At 43.7% G+C, this 21,676-nt stretch overlaps 1 protein-coding gene across 8 annotated transcripts in view; it reads right to left on the bottom strand.

The window, feature by feature from the left end:
• Positions 1 to 21,676, bottom strand: part of BMAL1 (basic helix-loop-helix ARNT like 1) — a 101,124-nt gene that overhangs the window by 11,614 nt on the left and 67,834 nt on the right. For 4 of the 8 annotated variants that reach the window (XM_063095567.1, XM_063095568.1, XM_063095566.1 and 1 more), the window contains 11 exons: positions 20,782 to 20,906; positions 19,898 to 20,045; positions 17,585 to 17,623; positions 17,238 to 17,279; positions 15,717 to 15,874; positions 13,873 to 13,952; positions 8,940 to 9,032; positions 7,700 to 7,817; positions 4,988 to 5,137; positions 2,351 to 2,597; positions 1,073 to 1,179 (listed from right to left, as the gene is read on the bottom strand). In XM_063095567.1, coding sequence (XP_062951637.1) covers positions 1,073 to 1,179; positions 2,351 to 2,597; positions 4,988 to 5,137; positions 7,700 to 7,817; positions 8,940 to 9,032; positions 13,873 to 13,952; positions 15,717 to 15,874; positions 17,238 to 17,279; positions 17,585 to 17,623; positions 19,898 to 20,037 — 1,174 coding nt within the window. In that variant the 5' untranslated portion in view covers positions 20,038 to 20,045; positions 20,782 to 20,906. Of the gene's footprint in view, positions 1 to 1,072; positions 1,180 to 2,350; positions 2,598 to 4,987; positions 5,138 to 7,699; positions 7,818 to 8,939; positions 9,033 to 13,872; positions 13,953 to 15,716; positions 15,875 to 17,237; positions 17,280 to 17,584; positions 17,624 to 19,057; positions 19,147 to 19,897; positions 20,046 to 20,781; positions 20,907 to 21,676 lie in introns of those variants that run through there. The other 4 variants (XM_063095570.1, XM_063095573.1, XM_063095574.1 and 1 more) reach the window with 4 other exon arrangements.

Below are 21,676 nucleotides of genomic sequence, written 5' to 3'. Positions count from 1 at the left end.
CACAAAGCCCAAAGGCAGTACAGCACTTAGCTCAGTTTTTGGACATCTGAATTGATAAAGCCACTCATCTATTTAAACCCCACTCTTTTCTTGTAACATGTAATGAACACCTTTCACGTGCCAGGCAATGGAGATAGAAGAGGAAATGGTATATGACTCCTACCCTCAAAGAGAGGAGTGAGTGAAGGCTACAGAGGAAGAGATCAGAGCCTTGCAAGTTTGCCAAGAGGAGGAGGAAGGGAAAAGAACCCAGCAGTGCCTGAGGAGTGGTGGGGTCTGGTGGGCAGGGACCAGTGAGATGGTCAGTGTGGCTGGAGCACATGGATGGGGAGTAAAACTGAGGGGGTGGGTTGGGGCCAGGAGGTGGAAGTCTTGAATTCAAATGTCTGTAAAAGGCATTGGGCTTGAGTCTAAAGGCAAGAGGTTTTCAAGCAGTAATGTGACATTATCAGGCTCCATCTATCCGAGGAGAAATGGGCTAACTATGGAAGATTGGCTGGGCATGAGAGGGAACAAGGACACCCATTAGAAGTCTATCATAGGTCTCCAGGTGGGCTTAAGGGCCTGAACCAGGTCACAACAGTGAGGGTGGTAAAAAAGGACTCTGGAAATGCATATCTGGGGTGAATGAACAGGATCTGGTGGAGACACAGTGAAGGAAGGGCTCAGTGTTGGTTTCTCTCTCAGGCGGCTGCATATGTGGCCACACCATTATGTAAAGAAGGAAAATACAAGAGGCAATGCAGACTTGTGTGGAAAAGAGAATCAGATCAGTGTGGGCCATACTAAAACTTTACAGGCTCCCGGTAAACCCTATGAACAAAAGATGCCTTCCAAAAACTGCCATACCTATGTACAGAAAACTGCTATGTAGTCAGGGTTAGGGCATCTGTAAGGGGATAAACAGTGCATGGGAGCATTAGCCTCCCCTCCTCAGATGTTTTGGTGTGAAGAGTCCTGGGCTGGCTGACTCCCACATGGACAGGGGCAGATTTCTCTGGAAGGTCATGTGGACTAATCTAGAAGCAGGAGGACACTTTAAACTTAAGAACTTTCATGCAGACCATCTTACCTTGCCTATGACATTCTGCAAGATGTCCTATGTCATCTTGGTGAAAATACTCATAACATGATGTGCCTAGAAGTTCTTGTGGTAAATATGCCAAAATAGCTGTTGCCCTAAAAGGGAATAAGGGAATTTTTAAAGAAGAAAAAGCCATTCAGATGATTAATAGCAACTTTGCAGTGGATGGACCCTGGTACAGCTTATGAGAACAAGGTCAAAGCTGGAGGCAAAAAAGCTGGGTGGATTTCAGAGGGCTTACTATGTGGATCTTTTTTCCTCTTTTTTCCAGGCATCTGAATTTAATCAAGTCCATAAAAACAGGAGAAAACAAAGAAAAGAAGCCTTTCAAAGGGACTATTATAAGAAATCAAATTTTAGAAGGCTTTAAAATGGTAACCATATTAATTAGGTTAAAATGTGGTAGAAAACTAAACTCCAGTGCGAAGTTTCTTCTTTTTACTGCCTACTTATCAGGATAACCAAACACCAGAAGCTCCAGTAGCTGGAGCCACAAGGACCTTGAAAAGTGGCTATCTCTTTTCTAGCATTTTGTGGCTGTCTCTGGTAGCCAGAAAAATTATTAGCCTGTGTATATTCTTAAGGGAGGCAGCAGGCAGCAGTAAATTTGGGACATCTGGGTTCTTAGCCAGGTCTACTACCAATTAGTTGTGAATCCTGCAGTAGGACAGTCCCCATGCTGGGCCTCAGGTCCTCATGTATAAAATGAGGAGGCTTGACTAGATCAATATTGTCCAGTAGAACTTTCTGTGATGATGAAAATGTTCTGTGTCTGTGCCATTAGTCACATGTGGCTATTTAGTACTTAAAATGTGGCTAGTGAGCCTGAGGACCTCAATTTTTAATATTAATTGATTAAATTTCAATTTAACTAGCCATATGAGGCTACCATGGCCAATGACTACTTCATTAGATAGCTCAGGAATAAATGCTTCCAGGTCCTACCTTCCAGAATTCCCATCGTAGTAATGGTCCTGAAACATTCCATAGATGCAGACAGCATACCATACCTACTATTTCTCTTTCGGTAATGGACATCAAACCACCCCACTTAACTGTCTTTATATGCCAAAGTATGACCCAGAGAAAAATCTCTGTATTTATGATGATATCCTAATGAATCTCATCTTTTATCAGAGACCCCCATTATTTCTCTCTCTTTTTTTACTCTTAGAAAAGCCAGCTGATGGCTGTCTTCTCTGCTTTTCAGCTCAGGCTTGAAAATCCTCTACCATCATTGCTCAAGGATAATATGTAGACTCTTACCTCTGGTCTACAAAAACAAACTTCCCATCTATTGCGTGCCGAGAAACATATTCCATTGATTTCACCCTGATTTCCCCATTCGCCGGTTGTGGAACCACATGAGAATGCAGTCGTCCGATTGCGACAAGGCAGCTGAGGTTACACCCCTCATTGTCTGGTTCGTTGTCTTCGTCCAGCCCCATCTTTGTGGGTGGCCAACTTTTCAAATAGCCTGTACTGTGGATTGTGCAGAAGCTTTTTCGATCTGCTAGAAAGCAAAGTCCGTGGTTAGAGTCAGTGCTGGGTTTGGGTCATGGTGTCACAAGCAACAGATGATGGGTTGGGATGTAGGTAAGGAGTCAAAAAATAAAAAACGAGGCCTCACTCTCCAGAAGTGAGCATCTAGTGAAAGGGGCAGACAGAAACATAGACATCTGTTATGCAGCATCATATATGCATAGTAGAGCCAGTTACAACAAGGGCATTACATATACCAAAGAAAGAATCAGAGGAAGGCTCCCCAGGAAAAGCAATGTAGGAGGTGGATAGAGAAGGATGAGCAGTGGCTAAAGGACTAGAATGTGTAAAGGTGAAGAATGCATAAAGGCACTGAGGCATATCCTGTACAGGAAACTGGAAAGAGCTCTGTGTGGATGAAGTGAAGGGGAAGTGTGGAGGACAGAGCTGGAAAGGCAGGTTGGGGGCAGATTATAAGATTATATAAGATTATATAAGGGAAGTTATTTGCTAACAAATGTGTTGGTCTTTTTTTCATATAGGAAATGGAGAGCTCTCAGTGGTATTTAAGTGGGGAAACAGTAAAATCAAATCATGGTTTGCATGCTCTCAGAGCAGTGATGGGTGAAGAGTAGAAACCAGAAGCAGGAAGGTGGGTTTAGAGGCCAGTGGCAATAATGCAACATGAACCGATGAGGACCGAGCTGTGGCAGCGCAGTGAAGATGGGGAGAGGCTGGGGAGGGGAGCAGAAGGAAGTGCTGAGATAGAACTGTGGGGATTTGCTATGAATATCACACTTAAGGGAAAGAAAGACAAGGAAGATGACTTCAACTTTTCAATTTTGGGTGGTTGCTGGTGTCATCACTGACTCAGAGAAGAGAGAATACAGATTAGACAGAAGGGAGAGAAAAGATTTCAATTTGGGACATATTAAGTGTGGAGCATCTGTTGGCTTCAACAACAAACAAACCGTTATAGAGTGTTTACCAAGTATCGAGTCTCTGCTGGTTACTGCAATAAGGTGAAAAACAAATCAGACATGCCCTCATGCAGTTCACAGTCTAGTGAGGAAGACAAACTTGAAACAAATAATCACACAAATAACTACATAACTGCAACTAGAAGAAAGCACTAGAAAGAAAACCTGCAGGGTGCTACAAGAAAACATAAGGTTGGAGTTAGCCAGGTGACAAGAGCTGGTAGGGAAGGGGAAGAAATTCCAACCAGAGGTAATGGCATGTCCAGAGGCCTTGGCTAGAAAGGGGCCTGGGGCATCAAAAGGAAGTCAGCATGACTCAAACGTACGGAGGAGCGGAGGAGTGGCAGGGACCAGGTTGGTGTGCTCATGTTAAGTTTTTTGAACTTTTCTTCAAGATCTATGGGAAACACTGAAGGGTTTTAAATGGGGGACTGACAGATTTGCTTATAAAAAGATCATTCTGGCTGCCATGTGGAGGGGTGGAAAGCATGTGGAGCCTACTACACCAGACTTGGGAGAGAGCTGAGGATGGCCTGAATCTGAGCGATGGTGGGAAGCTTGGAGATGGATAACTCTGCAGATGGGACTCGTTGTGGCCGGACTTAGTAACTGACTGGATTGAGGAGTGCGTGGTGAGATGGAGTGAGGGTGCCTCCCAGGTTTCTAGCATGAACAGCTAGCTGGACGGTGGTGCCACTTACACTGAAGGAGAAGCTCAGGTGGTTAATTTGACATGTATCGTGTTTGAGATGCCCTTGAGATATGCAAGCAGGTAGATTTAATAAGCAATTAATTTATGAATCTGGAGTTCAAAAGAGAAGTCTATGCTGGAAATCTAAACTTGGAAGTTACTGGCAGGTAAATGGCATTTAAAGCTATAGGAGTGGATGACATTACCTATGGATTGAGTGTAGATAGAGGAAAGAAGAAACTCTAGGACAGAGAGGCGGAGGCAGCAAGAGGAACCAGGAAGAGAGTCTGGAGTGGCAGAGGACAGGGGAGATGAGAAGAGTATGGTTTCTTGGAATCACAGGAAAGAACACTTCAAGAAGAAAGACAAATAAAAAGTGTCCTTGTGTTTAACAACATGAAGGTCACTGGTGAACTTAACAAGAGCAATTTTGGTGGACTGGTGGGTGCTGAGGAAGCAGTAAGGATTATGGCTGAGAGTATTCTTTCCCAAATACATTAAAACAAACAGAATTTAAACAGAGGACGTGTCTCCACAAATCCGTCATCGTGACAACATGGCAGGGCTCCCTAGCTCTCTTGCCTGCCCCCCAACCACCCTATGATGTAGGTGGGTAGCAGGTCCTGGCTACAGTCCCAGGACCTGCGCTGTGACCAGCTAGGAACCACTGAACCATGCCCTGCTGAGAACTCCACTGTAGAAAGCAAGCTTCACTTGTCATAAGATTTTAAAGAACTGCTCAATTATTACCTTTTTTCTTTGAGCAGGTGGAGGGGAAGTCCTTGTCTTCAACCTTTACTGAAGGCCTATTACACTTCATCCTACAGAAGAAAGAACGTCGTGCTCCAGAACATAATCGGGATGGCCCAGGGGTTATATCTGTTTTAACTGGAAGTCCAGCTGCAAATCAATACACAAAATGTGATAAACTGAGAGTAGTGTTGGCTGTCAGGAGGGGGAGTGTGACCCTGAACAAAGCCTTTCCTCACTGCATCACTGTTTTATAACGATGACACAAGAATAACATTTCTTCCCAGTTTAGGCCTTAACAGATGCAATATGGACAGGTGCTTTGTTAATCTGGAAGTGTTTATAGATCATGTAGAATGTGCTGCTGGATGAATGGATTAGGTGCTCTGGGGGATTAAAAAGAAAAATAGCATGGGGTTCCTGTCCAAAAGGAACTCATGTCTGAGAAAGGGAAACAGGAGTGCACTAAGGAAAGATTAATAATAACAGAGGATGATGCATGATTAGTGCCAGATAAATGGTAAAGACAACCTGTGCTTCCCAGAGGAGGAAGAACTTGGGCTGGCACTTGAAGGATGGGCAAAGATTTGGGTATTGGAATGGAAAGGAAGAAACAGGACTGCCTTAAGTCCTCAACCAGGCTGTAGGGCAGAATCCCCTGGATACTCTATCAACATACAGATTCTTGGACCCCACTCTAGCTCTTTGCTGTCCAAAGCATAGCCTCTAGCTGCATGTGACCACTGAGCACTTGAAATGTGACTTTTCTAGACTGAGGTGTGCTGTACATGTGAAATACACACAGAATTTCAAAGACTTGGTATAAAAAAAGAATGTAAAAGAACTTGACTTTTTATAATTATTACATGTTGAAACGATAATATTTTGGATTTATTGAGTTAAATAATTAATAAAATTAATTTTACATTTATTTTTACTTTTTTAAATGGGGCTACCGGAAAATTACACATGTAAAATTACACATGTGGCTCAATTTTGCAGTTTGCATTATGTTTCTATTGGGCGGGCTGTTCTAGACCAACCAGATTAGAATCTCTGGAGGTGGAGTGTGACTATGTTGAACAGCTCCCCAGGTAATTCTCTGATGTACACGCCTCCTGACGAAACACTGGCTGCTTGTCAATGCAGAAGCTGGGGGCTACAAATCACATTTGAGGGGAAAGAACCCCCCCAGTCATCATGGGAGCAATGGTGGCTGCTGCCCAGGGCTTCTCCTGGGTCACCTCCCCACCAATCTACCTCCCACATTGCAACCTCAGTAGTCTTCCCCAGAATGCCAATCTGAGCCCGTCCCACCAGGCTCAGAGCCCTCCACTGTATCCCAGAGACCAAAAGGTCTTTGTGGCCCAGCCCTCCCCCTCTCTGCACATTTTGCTCCAATAGCACCAAACAGGCCATGCGGCTCCACACCTCTGCACCTGTTCACAAATCTTTTCCTCCCTTCAACACCTGGCAAATATTAATTCATCTTTTCAAACCCACCTCGGTTGTCATCTCCTCAGTGATGCCTGTCCTCGCGCCCACGTGAGAATTAATCATCCCGCTCTTTATGCCTGGTGCTGTTTCTATGGCTGCACCTATTATTATGCATGGTGCTGTCTCCTTGTCTCCCTGACTATGGTGAGAGCCTCAAAGGCAAGGACCAAACACCATTCATCTTTTTCTCCTCATGCCACTGAAAAAATGTGAAGGGCAACAGGTACCAGAGACTGCATTTTACTTTTAGGAAGAAGAGGGGTGCATTAATAAAAAGGATGTTTTAAAGGAGAATCCTTTGTTGCTATTTCCCTCTAGGGATTAACATGGAGAACCTGGAAGGAGGAAACTAACTAGGCCATCACTGCACTGGGCCAGTGTGAATCCACCACTGATATTGTACTTACTATGTGCCAGGAACTGTGCTTTATGCACAGTAACATATTTAACCCTCACAACCACCCAAATGAAATAGATTCTACTCTGCAGATGAGGAAACAACCACACAGATGTTAAGTAACTTGCTCAAGGTCACACAGGTAGTAAATGTTGGAGCCAGGATGTAAGCACAGCAATCTGCCTCCAGAGTCCACACCTGGCTGCAGGAATGCACAGCTTCCCACAGGACTAATGGAGGAGAGCTGCTGGAGCCTCGCACAGGAGGCTCAGGAAGGGGCACAGGAGCAGGAAGCTGGGGAGAATGTGAATGGCGGCTCCACTGCTGCAAGAAGGAAGCAAGGAGGGGGAGCCAACCTCATGAGGAACCACTTTGCTGGAAGAAACATATTTATATTTGAGGTTTTCTTACTTTTAGCTTATGATGCTGCATATGTGCAGCTCAGATAAATAGAGACAATTTGTTCTGAGAGAATAAATCAAACTCAGCCCTTTAAACTCAGGAGCATACAACTAAGGATTTCTAGATTCTGAAAAAAAAAAAAAAAATCTAAAAATCAGGAAGAATCAAGTCAAAGTAGCTCTTCTTCCTCCCCATAAATTTGTACACTGAGGTTTTTTTCTTCTTTAGGTAAAACAAAACACAAATCCAAAAGAACATACATAATTCCATTTAGCCAAAGGCAGCACCTGTGACCCAGAAAAAGGACAGAGAGGTAGGGAGGGAGAGGCTGAGGCCACTGCACCCCTCGGCACTCCTTACCACTGGCTGCGCACTCAGTGGGCTGCCTGTGAGCAGCTGCCTTTTCCTGTACTCACTTTTTGCATCTATGAGCCGCTCCCGGGGTGCGGTGTCGGATGAGGAGAGCTGCTCCTTGACTTTGGCGATATCTTTAGGATGCAGGTAGTCAAACAAACTCTGACCAATCAGATCATTCTGCAGGGATGAAATGTTAGAAACAAGTGAGCTGCAGGTGGAATATAAACTATGCAACAAGTGCTCACTATCTGTACATGCTTTGCCTTTATTTTATATTTTTAAGAATGAGAATTTCACACATTTCATTTGTGAACCTGTACATGTGTCCAACCACTTTGCCTAGATATAGACAAAATAGAGGAGGTGTCAGGAGGTTGATTTTGATAAGGTGATGGGAAGAAAGGCTTAAGCATATAAGCAGTTCATGCTTCTCTAAGGCAAAAATCCTTTGGTTGTATTCTTTTTTGTTTATTTCTGATGCCCACAAATTAAGGCCTCAGGAGGAGGAATGAGGGTGTGGGGTCTGCCATTAAGCCTCTCTGTTGTCAAGCAAGTCATGTCATATCATAGTCCTCTGTTGCCTTATCTGCTAACAGAAATAATAAAAACTTCCTCCAGAACTACTCTGAGACTCAAAAGAACAAACTTCAGAGAAATTAAATGTATATTAATTCTAATTCATATAAATGTCATTTTGATTCTTCAGTTCTTCTGCCTACCAAGCTTCCATGCAAACACTACTAGTGTGTGAATAAGTGAATGAATGAATGAATAAAAACTCTGCAGACATAATAAGTGAAAAGCTCAGTTCTAGAAACTTTCACAAATGTTACTCTTATTTGATCCCACAAACGATCATAAAAGGTATGGGTTGTTATAATCGATTTTTAGGGGAAGCTGAGGTTCAACAGAGCTAATAAGTGACACATCATTGCAAACACAGTATGGGGCGGATTCCCAAGTTTCTTATTCTTTGGTATTGTATTACCTGCCTTCCTTTCTCCCTTGTCAGATAGCCTCTTGCCCCCCATCCCCCAACCCTTAGCTGTGGGATATTTCTTTTGCATTAATAAGAAAACTATAAAGCTGTTGAACAGATCAGAGTCAGATCTTCCAATGGGGGAAATATGGGACATATTAAAAGATTTCTCTAAGTTTAAATTCATTTCTCTGTTAAGAAGTTAAAAATTTTCTGGAAGGATTTCACATGTGACTTGTATACTATAATTATTCTGAAAAACAGGGTGAACTTTCTGACTCTTATGAGGCTGCCCATCACCAACAAGAGCATGATAATACCTGGCTATAGTTGAGGATCTTGAAGACAGATTCTGAGACAAAGAGTATCTTCCCTCGGTCACATCCTACGACAAACAAAAATCCATCTGCTGCCTAATCAGGAGAAATGGATAATCAATTTATCACACTTTAGGAAACATGATTTGTAATCACTCTAACAGCAAATCAAGGATTTGTTTTCTAAGTACCCAAAACACAGGAACACTCATCGACAGTTTCACTATCCTGAGAAAAGGACACTTAAAACAAACTCCTTATGAGAAGAATAAGGTTCTCACCAGGGAAGATACACACATAAACACACACAAAGGGTCTTCAAAAAACTCATGGAAGGATTTGTATTATCTTTTAGTTCAATTTTCCTACAATCTTTTCCTCGTATATACACACGCACACATCGTCTAATGATTATAAGGAAAAGCTCAATTAAAGTAAGGTCTTTTTCAAAGCAGAATTCAGCTTAAGAATTTCCTTTTGATTGTATGATGGTCTAGAGAAATCATTGCTCTAATTATAACAACTCTATGGAGAATCACAGAATCTGAGACTGGAAGAACACTGTAAGATCAGAATCCCCTCCCCAATATCTCAGCCACCATGTGTCTTCACCTTGAACACTTCCATTTACTGGGAGCTCTCTAGAACACTGGTTCTCAACATTTGGAGTAGTGTTTTTTGTTTTTATGCTGATGGTCTGGCATGGGGCTGGATCACTTGTATTGTTTTCACCCCCACCCCAAGGAGATTCTAATGTACAAAAGGTTGAGAACTACTGCTCTAAAATATTATCCTTCGATTCAGGCTGGGCTATTTGTACTCTAAGTGAGACAAGAAGAGCAAAGCAAAAATTTCCCCTTAGATTCTTACCCCTTCTTCGGTTTAACTACAGGTAAAAGCTCCAGTGCCAATAGAGATAGGTACAGAGACAGGACAGCACTTGGTAGAGAGACTGGAGCAGATGAGCAGCAAAGCTACAGTGCCTGAGAGCTTAGGCCGCGCTGCCCACGTGCACCCCAACTTTCCAGTGGACGACTGCTCAGCTCCTGCTGGGGTCTTGCAGGGCGGGACAGGGAGGGCGCTCCCTCCTGTCATGCACTTGCTGTCGGACTCAGCTCCCCTGGTTCTAATACACAGTGCGGCAATATCTTGCTTTATTCACTAGTCCTCAGTCTGTTCTTTGGAAAAATCTAGAGAAACTGTTCACTTTTCCTCAAAAGGGCCTTTGGAATATAGTTTAATTCAAAAAACTCAGAAATGAATTCATGTGCCAGAAGGTGAAAAAATGGTGTGTGCACTTGTGCTGGGCCAGAGGAAGTGGGCGAGAGGGGAAAAGAATCACTATTGCTATGAGAACCTGGCAGGCCACCCAACCAGAAGGAAACGGGGATGATCCTTTCCTAAGTTACGTCCCTAAGCTGGCCCAGGGGCAGGGGATGACAGTGAGGGGGAAGTAACTTTCCAAGCACCATCTGCTGGAAGCCTCATTCTGTCAAAAAATAGGGTATTAATAACTTCCTCATTTGCCTTGCAGACAGTGTTATATCTCACAAGAGAAGTGCTTTGAGGCTTTCATTGATGTGGTGATGTGGCTTGAAAGGTACCTGGGAAGAAGGTGACTGACATTCCGGAGGGAATGAATGCTGAGCAGAGCCAGGCCTGAATCGAGGACGTGAGCAAAGCAGATTTCAACATATCCCAGGGAAAGCAAGGAGGTTCCAAGGGCCAGTGAATGCTGTCACTGCAGGGGAGGCTCTAAATATTCTGGCTCTGCTGCTCTCTGGCAAATAAACTGTCAGGTGAAGGAGCTGGGCCCAAGGAGACAGCTGAAGAGCAGAAGTTGTGGGGACACTATGAGTGCCACAGGGACACAGGACAACCAGCGGCTGGCTCGCTCTTGGGAAGATGGTGCTAGTTAAGAAGTGACATGGAAGTCCTGTGATGGTCTGCCTAGTTTTCAAGACGTAGGGAAGAAGAATGTCTAGACATTATAGATTAAGGTTGACCAATCCCTGACACACAGTTTATTAGAGATATTTTGAAAGCATGTACTAAAGAAAGTAGTAGTCAGATCTGCATTGGTGAGGAATAGTGGAAGTCCAGTTTCTGCTGCCAAACCATTCACATGCCGTCTGAGTGAACCCTGCCTTCTGCTGAAGCAGATTCTCAGGAACTGGGCTCCTGGAAGTGGCAAGAGATTGCACCATATTTCACAGCCACTGACATGTGCCAGAGAGTGAGAAAAGTTTCCTCAGGGAAAACAGACCACCATGAGTGCAGCACAAAACAGAGCAGCAGAAAAGGCAGGCCCAAGATGCAGTTCTTAGCTCACATATTACAATCCTTGTTCCAAACCCTAATAAGTGTGGGTATCTGATGGGAAATTATTTAGAAAAGCAGCAAAAAGAAAATTATTAAGTATGTGTCATTGCAAAAGGAGCTTTTTGCAATATGTAAATTATATATAATTATAAATTATATATAATTTACATACACACACACACACACACACACAATAAAATTGGTTTTTTTCCTTAAGAAATAATCTAATTTTACCAGTATAATCAGGATCAGCTACATAATTTGTACGGCCAAATACAAAATTAAAATGTGGGACTGTTCATAAATTAAGACTTTCAAGATGGTGACAGCAGAGCATTAAACCATGCGGAAGGCCCTGTGTGACTCCATAGGTTGCATGCCCATGAAGCTGGCCCTGGTGGCAGCTCCAGAGATGCTGCAGACAAAGTTTCTATTTTAACTTCAGTGAGTCCTCCCTGAGAATGTGGACATCTCCATGAGAAGGATGAAGAAGCAGAGTTGGGTGTACGAAGAAATGTGTTCTGACAGTAGTAACCAAAGGACCATCACTCACTTGCTGGGAAGCCTGAGCCCCACCCTAAAGTGCTCATCATTGATTTGGATGTTCTTGAACAGTGCCACGCCTCCAGTAAGTATACAAAAATGTTTGTTCAATTTGTGAATAAACGAGAATGAAAGGCACAGAGATATGCCTAGGAGATCTACAAGTCACACAAAGATCCAAAGGGCTGCTAATGACAAGCTGGGCCGTGGTGCCACCCAATAAATAGATTTAGACAGAGATAAAAGAGAAGTCCTATCTTAATTTAAGTTTGGAAACACGAACTGCACCTACTGTACCTATATAAGATGTAAAAACCTGACCTAACAATAATTCATGTACAAGAGAGTTGGAGAGGGGCAGTACTACAGCTGCCCAAATGTGGCCCTAATAAGATGGCTTCTATGGCAAGGGAGGCACCAACCCTGTTCAACTTCAGGCCAGACCACACCTGAAGTGCTGTACTGGGTTGTGGGAGCCACTTCTGGAGGGAAATCTAGCACACAGATGTGGCTCTGGAAAGTGTGTGTGGCAAATACTATTGGGAGGCCAATTCCCAACCCCTCTGTAACCCCCTTCTCTCTTGCCTGTCTCCCCTTTGGAAGGTGGAAATCTACATACTTGCTTCTGCACCCTAACCTGTGGTTAGGGGTGACCAAGTGACATACTTCTGGATAAGATGAAGTCTAATATTGGGCTTCCAGGAAGGCGTATCCTCTCCTGATAAAAAGGAGGCCAGCGTAGGTCTCCCCCACCACTTTTTTTCTGGTTGGTCTGGCTACTCCGACCCGGCCCAGCCATCCTGCTGCATTAAGGAAACAAGCTAGAATGCTAGCTTAGCATGGCTATGTGAGAAGACTCACAGAGCCTGGTTCCTGCTGACCCCACTGAACCACCGCAGCCACCTACACAACCTACCTAGGACCAGTTATACTAGAGAAACAAAACCCTGTTTATTCATCAGGTTCCTTGCCATTGAAAGCTTTCCAATTTGATACAGCACATCACGAGGGAATGGATAGGGAATACGAGAGTGAACAGACAGGCCAGGCTTACAGGAGCCTGAAGCCAGGTTGAGCCAAAAATGGGTAGTGATGATGCAAAAATCCAGCTGGACTATCCTCTACCCTGGGGCTTTGTGAACTTCTGCTCAAAGGTGGGTGCCAAGATCATGCAGGGGACCTGGCAGGGAAAATCAGCCCTGGCTACATGGGAAGTGGAGGTTGGCATCTTTCCTTTTAGTAATATTTTTCTATTTTTCTTTTTATAGTTTATAAGAGGATATAGTCATATTTCCGAATTCAGTTTCTTTTTCTTCAATTTCCAAGTTAATCTCACTCTACCTAGTAGCATGCCTGTAGGAACAGGAGCCCTGTGCAGACCTAATTCTGCATTGACGACAACAAGTTCCCATGGTGCCACCTCTCACCACCTCTCTGTAGAGACTTAGCAAGACAAAGACAGTGCTAAAGTCAAACAGGTTACAGCCTCCACCTCTTCCATTCATTTTCCTCTTTGGGCCACTAAGTCTTCAGAAGTTTTGTTGTTTTGATGGGATTTTGGTGTAAAGATTTAGGTGGACCTTTTTGTGCAAGTTGTTAAGTCAGGAGAAGAGAAAGTCTCAATTGTCAACTTCAGTCCTTTTCTAATATCTGCACGCAGGAATATGATTCTTAACTCCCTCCTATTTTAAACAAAATCCTGCCTCTTCTGATTTGAAATCACAATAGCACAGACCTTCCATTTTTGCCTAAGGTAGGCTAGAAGAGGAGAAAGGTTTTGTGGGAGGAATGTGAGGACTCTCTAAACAGTAAGATAAAGGTGGGAACCCCAGAGAGAAAGTGGGCCTAAAAAAGTTCAATGTTGAGACATCAAATTTCCCACATGCTAGTACTTACTCTGAAATTTATAAAAATAAGTGTTGTGCAAAACAATCCCACAATTAGGGGCTGGCTGGTTACCTAAGGTGGTTAGAGCCTGGTCTTATAACACCAAGGTCAAGGGTCCGGATCCCCAGACTGGCCAGCTTCCCCCCACCCCCCCAAAAAAGAAAATCCCATAATTGCAACATACCCTGAGAATGAGGTGTTTCAATTCATCATCTGACAGAAAAGTTGGTTTGTAGTTTGCTTCTGTATATGGATTGGTGGCACCTTAGGGGGAAAAAAAGAGAAAGTGTTGGTACACTTTATATTCAGATAATGTCTCAGACCTTCTGGATGTGGCCTAGTCCCTACCACCTGGAGTTTAAATTTTAACTTCTTTTTCCTTAATTGAGACAGGGATAGATCTGGCTTTGGACAGAATCTGTAATGCTAAAGAGAATTCCATTGAAAAAAGAACAGTTACTCACAGGAGACATAACAAGCTTGCTTTTCTCATTATAGGGAAAACCAAAAAATAATAGAAGGAAATTAAAAATCTGCTTCTAAGAGAGTAGGCAGCTCTAAAAGTAAACTGGGAGAAGCTCCTGGGAAGGTTCCCTCCTCCCAAGATCTGTACTAAATGGGTTGTCTAGCAGTCCCTCAAATCACCACCACATGTTCTTGGGAAATCATCTAGTCTGCCAGGCCCTGAATAAAATATATTGTAGAGGTACTTAGTGTGAGCTCCTCTTCATCAGCGTGAGTTAAATGAGTTTGGCAACCCAAAGAAATGCATTACTTCAGGAAATGCAGCTGTGGCTCCCGGGACTGAAAGGGGAATAAGACTTATGTTTAAAAGGCTGTCAATCTGGCATTTTTCAGTAGAATAATAACTTAACAGAGAAAAATGCCAGCAGTAAATGACTTGGAATCTGCACAATAGTGAGCAGAATAGTGAAAGAATAAAATGAAACGGATCTTTAACAATTCAAAGTACCATAGGGAAGGAGGTAAACAGGATGTGTTTGTGACTTTCCTGTCAACTAACAAGGCATATTATTGATCCGTAACCCTGCTTTTTATTATAACTTGAGATTTACCACTTTTTTCTTACCAATTTAATAGAAATTGGTTTATAATAATTTAACCCATATCATCTTTGCTAATATGAAATTTTAAATGCCATTCTCTAAGCACAGTATACAACATGTATATTTTTGAATAATGATCAAAAAGCCAGACAAAACCAGCTACTTCTTATTTCTGGGGGCTTTGTTCAAATATAAAGATGCAATTCTTTTATCATGCAGGTCAGAGATCTGACTGAGATCCCATTTTCCAATTTCCTCCAATAGCTCAAGACTAGCTATGGAAAATTCCAGCAACAGCATTCACTAAAATGCCTGATATATTTCAGAGTTCTCCTGCGGTTTGGATAAATCACTTCCACTTTTCCGCCTCTGTTTTTTCACCCTCCCCACACTTGGTAAAAGAAGGAAAATATTGCCTCCCTCACAAAGAGTTGATCTGGTTCAGGAAAATTCCAGGAAGATGAAAATATCATCAGTGTTCATTCCTGACAATAAAATGCAGCAAGAACCAGCAACTGGTGACTCACTCTTCAAAGGGCCCGTGATGAATTTTCCTCTCAAAAACTGAAACTGACTTTTCTATGTCACTGTGTGTACCTACATTTCTGATTTTTATATCGTGAGGGTGATATTCAGGCATGCACATATGCAAGATGGGACATCAGCAGTGTCCTCTCTGATACACATGTAGCCCAGTAACACGCACATACAGAGGCATGCAAAGCACAGAGCTTATATGCTCTGGGGATGTATGAGCGCAAAATTGCATCTCAATACCCACATATGCTCAATAATCACTTCATTTGGCATCATGTCTGTTGTTGAAAAGTACAGTCACATTACTGCAGGCCACATATTTGCAAGTAATAAACATTTGCCTTATAGACTCATGAACATTCTAGACAAAGTTGGTAACATTTGTGGGCAAGGACATAAAGGACAATAAAGCCCGAGGTCTCACCTCTTAATGTTTTCATGTGCTGAACAGCCATCCTCAGCACAGTAAGTTTATCTAATTTCCTGGACATCGCGTTGCACGTTGGTACCAAAGAAGCCAATTCATCAATAAAACTGTTCATTTTATCCCGACGCCTCTTTTCAATCTGACTGTGGGCTTCCCTGAACAACAATATGAAAAATGATTTCTTATAAAATATAACAAAGCATCAAGGAAACGATGACAAAAATAAATGAGTTATAACTGTTTTGTCAACATTCACCTGACAAGACAAATTTAGAATTTGCAGAATGATTCGAATTAGACTTTCCTATTAAATTCACCCCCCAAAAAATGGTCTCACTGCCAGGTCAGTACTAGTTTTTCTATACTTACCTTCTTCCTTACAATTAAGGAGAAAAATTATAAAAGTTGTCTTTTCAGAGTAAACTGAACTATTAATTTCTCCTCATTTCTTCTCCTTCCAGCCTCTGTAAAATTGGATTTTGAGATGGGGGTGGGAGGAGAGAGAAGGGAGGTGGAGTCTTCACAGAGCAAAGCCTCCAGAACAGCCACAGAGAGAGCCCAAGGTCCATGAGGAGCTGGCTGTGCAGTCTGGGAGGGCCTCACTCCTGTCCAGTCAGAGACTCACTGACTGAGGCACCTGGTAACTAATGCTGCCATTCCTAGATGAACCAGGAACCCATCTAGATGCAGCATATACTATATATGTCCCCAAGAGTTTCCTCCAAGGAATGTCATGCTCCTCCCTCCTCAGAGTGGCCACCCGCCAAGACAGGATGATGCTTCCCTGGCACACTCTCTTCCTGGACTGACTGCACCTGCTGTTTGCAACTATCCTCCTAAGGAGGTGCATCAGGAGTGGAAATACAATTTGCTGCAGTTGCTGTAGCTACAGAGCCATGGGACCTCCTGCAAAAGCTAGAAGTCTTAGGTCAGCCAATTGCTGCTGCCCCCTAGTGCTGTGAGTCATGATAGCCTCAGAAGGTCCTGGTACTGATGGCAGGAAAACCTGAGGACCCAAAAGGGAGGGGTCAGCATGTGTGGTTGGAGGCAGGAAGGACCAAGTTAAAGAATCTACTCAAGGGAGCCGGGCATGCCCCACGTCTGCCTTCAGTTGCAACTTGTAGTGCAATCCAGGCCTCTTTCAGAGGTTAGACTCAGCCCAGGAATTGAATCGCTGAGCCATGTCTCCTCTGGAGGGCCCCTGAGTCAGGAAGGAGTAATCTGCTGAAGACTGGGGAAAAACTTTAGCACCGATTGATTTTCTATTACGTCCAAAGTCCCCTTCAGGTTGAACATGCTTGAACAGCAAAGAGGAAAGGCCAGCTCAGCCTGGACAGAGGGGAGGTCAGAAGGCCACATCAAGCCAAGGCCCACTACCCCTTCCCCTGTTCCCTAAGGATGTGACAGTGCCCAGGAAGATAATTAGACAGACAGCAACCAAACACACAGAGCCCTCAGCTACCCTCGATGCACCCGGAATCAGGACAGTCTGTAGACCAAACGAGGGTCCAAACTTACCTGGCATTTTTGATCCTTCCTTGGTGCTCTGTGTATTCTAACCTGGGGGAAAAAAAGCAAAAGATAAAAACATAATACCCTGGAGAAGAAAGGCAAAGTGATACATTTCTGTTTTCTTCCTGCCTGATTGCTGTCATCTCTACAGACACGCAAGGGCTCTCGGTCGTTAACCACACTGAGGACTAGGGGTTGGAAGGAGAGTCTGGATGGAGCCCACAGGCTCACTCCTCCTTGTTTATCTCAAATAGAGGACATGGGTGGAACCTGCCCCAAGTAATAGAATGTGTAATCGTGCAAAGAAAGTGGCCATAAGGATGCTGAAGTTCAAATTACGAGGTTCATGGTACCTTCCATGAGGGTCTTCTTTGTCTGTGTCCATGCTTTCTCTGAAAAAACAAGAGAGGGACTGTGTGTTAATAAAGAGATATAGAATACCTTCTAATTGTAATACAGAAGGCTCTCATTTATCCAGAAACCAAACAATTGGAAAGCTCAAATAGCTATAGTATTGATTAATGATGTATTAATAATAAAACAAATAAAAACGATTAATTTGAACCTACTGTAGATCTTGAACTGGCTATCAAATTTTTTAAAAAAAGGTTTACATAGTCTCAATAGAGTTTGAATGTTAACATACATTTTGCCATCTCTTGATTGTTTGAAAATTGAGAATACATAGCATTTATGGATACTCTTAGTGAACTACAGCATCCAAATACCTGTGACACCTCATTCCCCATGATTCTGGATAAATGAAGCTTATTCCATCTGCAAAACATATCAAGCATAGATGATACGTGTGCATATATATATATTTGGAGGAGGGGGTGGAGTGAGGCGGGGGAACTAAAGTACTAACGACGTACTGAGCAGAAACCCAGGCAGCTATTCAAAGGCACTGCTACTAAATGTTCTGCTTTTCAGCTTGGTGGGAACTCTTAGGCTCAAGGGATTGGGATGGTGGAGTGTAGTGGGACTGAGGGCTCCAGAGGGTCCTGGGGTCATAGCAGGGATCTGCTTCCCTTTTACAGACCCCAGAAATCAAATTTCATGGCATCTTGGTGTTCAGTAGAAAAAAAGACTGAAATCCCCAGAGGGAGAAGTTAAAAAATCCCCCTTGGGGTCAGCTCACACCCTTCTCCAGCCCATAAATTTTTCAGGAGGAAACTGACTGCAACCTGGGCCTCTCTCCTATCTCCTTTATCCCATAAGAAAGGAGGGATTATGGCCCTTCAAACAATATAATCTCAAGGGCCAAAACAACTGTTTCTAGGAGCACTGAATCATGTCACATGCGTTCCAGAACAGTGGTTCCCAACGAGGTGCCCTTGGTTTCTTCATAGTAAGAGAGTTTCTCTAGCTAATGCTAAAGTTCAAAGGATATCATATAGTCATGTGAGAAAACAAAAACTCTCTCTCCTCTTTTGTCTAGAATTGTATCTGCTCATTGAGACCAGGTTGATCATTTCAGGTGAAGAGAAGCTCTGCCTGGCAGTTATGGATGACTTTAGTACATTAAAGTTATAGGGAAGGGGATTATGGTTGCTTAACTAATTGAGTCTCCACAAATTGCAGAAGATTTGCAAACTGGGGTCCACAAGGGAAACCTGAATGGTCTTGGGTAGTGACAGATCTAGATAACAGAGGTCTCAGAACACATCAGTGACTCCATCAGCATTTGCGCGAGACAAAGGTTCATGGAAAACATCTCCTGGTCTCTGCTGGGGAGTTACTGTTAGGAAGGATTCCCTCACGGTCCTCACACCCACTGTCCATCCCCTGGGTGTTGGCTCTCTTCATTATCTGGGATAACTTACATATTAATCATAGCACCTCCTAGTGGGCATCTGACCTCCAGCCATTGTGCTCCCCAAATTCGACCTGTGAACTTCAGCAGAAAGGACATCTGCTGTAGGGGGGATACCTCCTTGGAGATTTTCCCTCATTAAACAAAAGAAAACCTCTTAAATGGACATTTGGGTAAGATACCACACAGTTGCCTCAACAAAACAAAACGTGCCTTTGAATATTCTATACTGTCTTATTCCCTAGGTGTTTGTGCAGATATGGCAGAGTTGACTGTAAGTGTGAAAATTTACTTACTCAAAAGAAAAGTCATCAAGTCTAAAAAGAAACAAACACACTATTTAATACAACAGGTTCATACTAATTTAAATAACGTCTAAGGACATTATCAACACTCCTATACTGTTTTCAGAGGTGATCTCCACTCATTTCTTCCACCAACACTGATTAAGCACCTGATACTTGCTGCCTTCCTCAGAGAGACCCTCAGGCAAAGCTCTCTTGGAAACCCCCAAGATTACATCCATAGATTTAGTCCTCTTGCTTGAGGAGCAAACAAAGAGGAAGAAAGGGCTAAAGGGTAGAACATGGCTTTAAGGCTGTTCTTTTTCCCTTGCTGTGGAACAATCTGGGGATGGGAGGGGGAAGAAAACGCCTCAGCAGCGCTGGAGGCTCTCTTCTTGCGCAATCACGGGAAAATAAAGCCAAAAGCCAACTGTACAGCCACCTAGAGCCAGATCTTTTATCCCCATCCCTTCTTCCAGTAGAAACAGTAGCTGGTCCCTAGATGTTCCATGCCCGTGAACTGACACCAAACTTAACGAGTGGAAGGCGAGCCCCAAAGGCCTTACTGGTAGTCGGCGGAGCTGCCCTTCCGTTTGCGGTTGCAATCCACGCCGCTGCTGCCAAGGGAGCTGGAGAGCAGGTCGGTGGGGCCCGGGGACATGAAGTCACTGATTGTTGAGGAAATGTCCATTCTCTGGTCTGCCATTGGATGCTCTGGAATGGTTACAAGGGGGCATAGAGGCACGTTTATTTCAATGTGCTCTTCTAAAGCAGTGGAGGGCTTGGTGGCACTGTGGAGGGACTCGGGCTAGTTTACAGCACCCACATATCTCTCCCCCCGCCAACCCGGAACTGGCACGTGGCAGAATGAAAAGAGCATTGCATTTATTTTAGGAGTTTTTGTGGGTAACTTAGCCCTACCCACTCATTTTTCTGGTGAGGACACAAAAGCCCAGAGAAAGTGAGTGGCTTCTCCTAGGTCCCCGCGTCGGGGCATGGAAGAACTAAACCAGAATCCAACTCTCTAGCAGCCACAACCCAGTGCTGCTCCCACTGAGGGGACCATGTGTCCCAGATGTTCTCCGACAGTCCTAATTTTATTTTCTGATAGTCGATAAATATATGATCAATGAAATAAATAAAGGTGATTTACTTGGTGTTATCTTCGTACTTTTATGACTTTTGTAAAAGTTGTAAGAAAGCAGAAAATATCCTTTCTCAGAGTACAAGCACTACTTGGGAGTCAGGAATAGATGGTCCCTCCCTATCACCCACCCAGGCAGAGTCTGTCCTGTCTTCCCCCACTGTCCTTTTGTACCCAGCGATCCCCACAAGGAAAACTCTGCATAATGAAATGAAGACATTGTAAACAAACTTGCAAAACATTTTGAAAGTGTGTATTTTAAAAGCTTGAAGTAAGGTGGCCCCCAAAAAAGAGGCCAGTAAGTACCTTGCAAGGTGCTCCAACTTCAAACCAGGGTGAAGAGGTCGTGTCCTGCCTGTAGTCAGGGGTCTCCACTTCACGCAATGTGACTGGAGCTGTCACTCCCTCCCTCTGGGCCCAAGTTCCCTCATCTGCAAAACAGAAGGGTGAGTGTGAGCTATGGTTTTCCACTATCACTATTACACCCACAGATCAGTGGACCAGTCCCTTCCGGGTTAGGTATGTGCCAGTTTTTCTCTTCTATGAGCACTGCTGGAATGGATATCCTTGTGCATATATCTCCTCACGTTTGAGCTATAATCTCTTAGAACAATTTTTTTAAAGTGGGACTGACAGGTCATAAGGGGACACGAATTGTATGTTTGGGAACATATTGAAACATTGTGCTACAGAAAAGCTCCAACAATTTCTATCTCCAACAAGAGGCATTGCCAATCTGAAGGGGTGAGAAAAAAAACCTCATTGTTTTTACCTGCACTTTAAAATTATTACTGATGCTGCTCCTATGTTCATAGGCTCTTCCCTGTCTTCCTTGTATCTGCTCATGTCCTGTTTTTCTACCATGACGGCCTTCCAGCCCGTGCTCACCTGCACACCAGGACATGGCTGGAGAAGACAGCCCAGTGGCCTCCAGTGCTGCCCAGCAGTGCTGCACTTGCTGGCCAGTTATCCTCCCACTCTGCTGTCAAGGACTCCACACTTTCTCCCCTTTCCTCAACATCTCCCCAGTCCTCACTCTCAGCTAGTAACTTTTCTTCTTATTAAACTGAGAAAAGAGGCCACCAAGCACATCCACCAGCCTACCCAGATGCTCCTATTTAGGGTCCCCAACCCCCAACTCACGGGTGGGTTTCACCTCTCTCACCTACCCAAGACCATCATTCCAGAGCCCCCCACCCCC

This window comes from Cynocephalus volans, chromosome 4, assembly GCF_027409185.1.
Source record: "Cynocephalus volans isolate mCynVol1 chromosome 4, mCynVol1.pri, whole genome shotgun sequence".
NCBI classification, from domain to species: Eukaryota; Metazoa; Chordata; class Mammalia; order Dermoptera; family Cynocephalidae; genus Cynocephalus; species Cynocephalus volans.
This window is presented reverse-complemented; position numbering and strand designations above follow the sequence as displayed.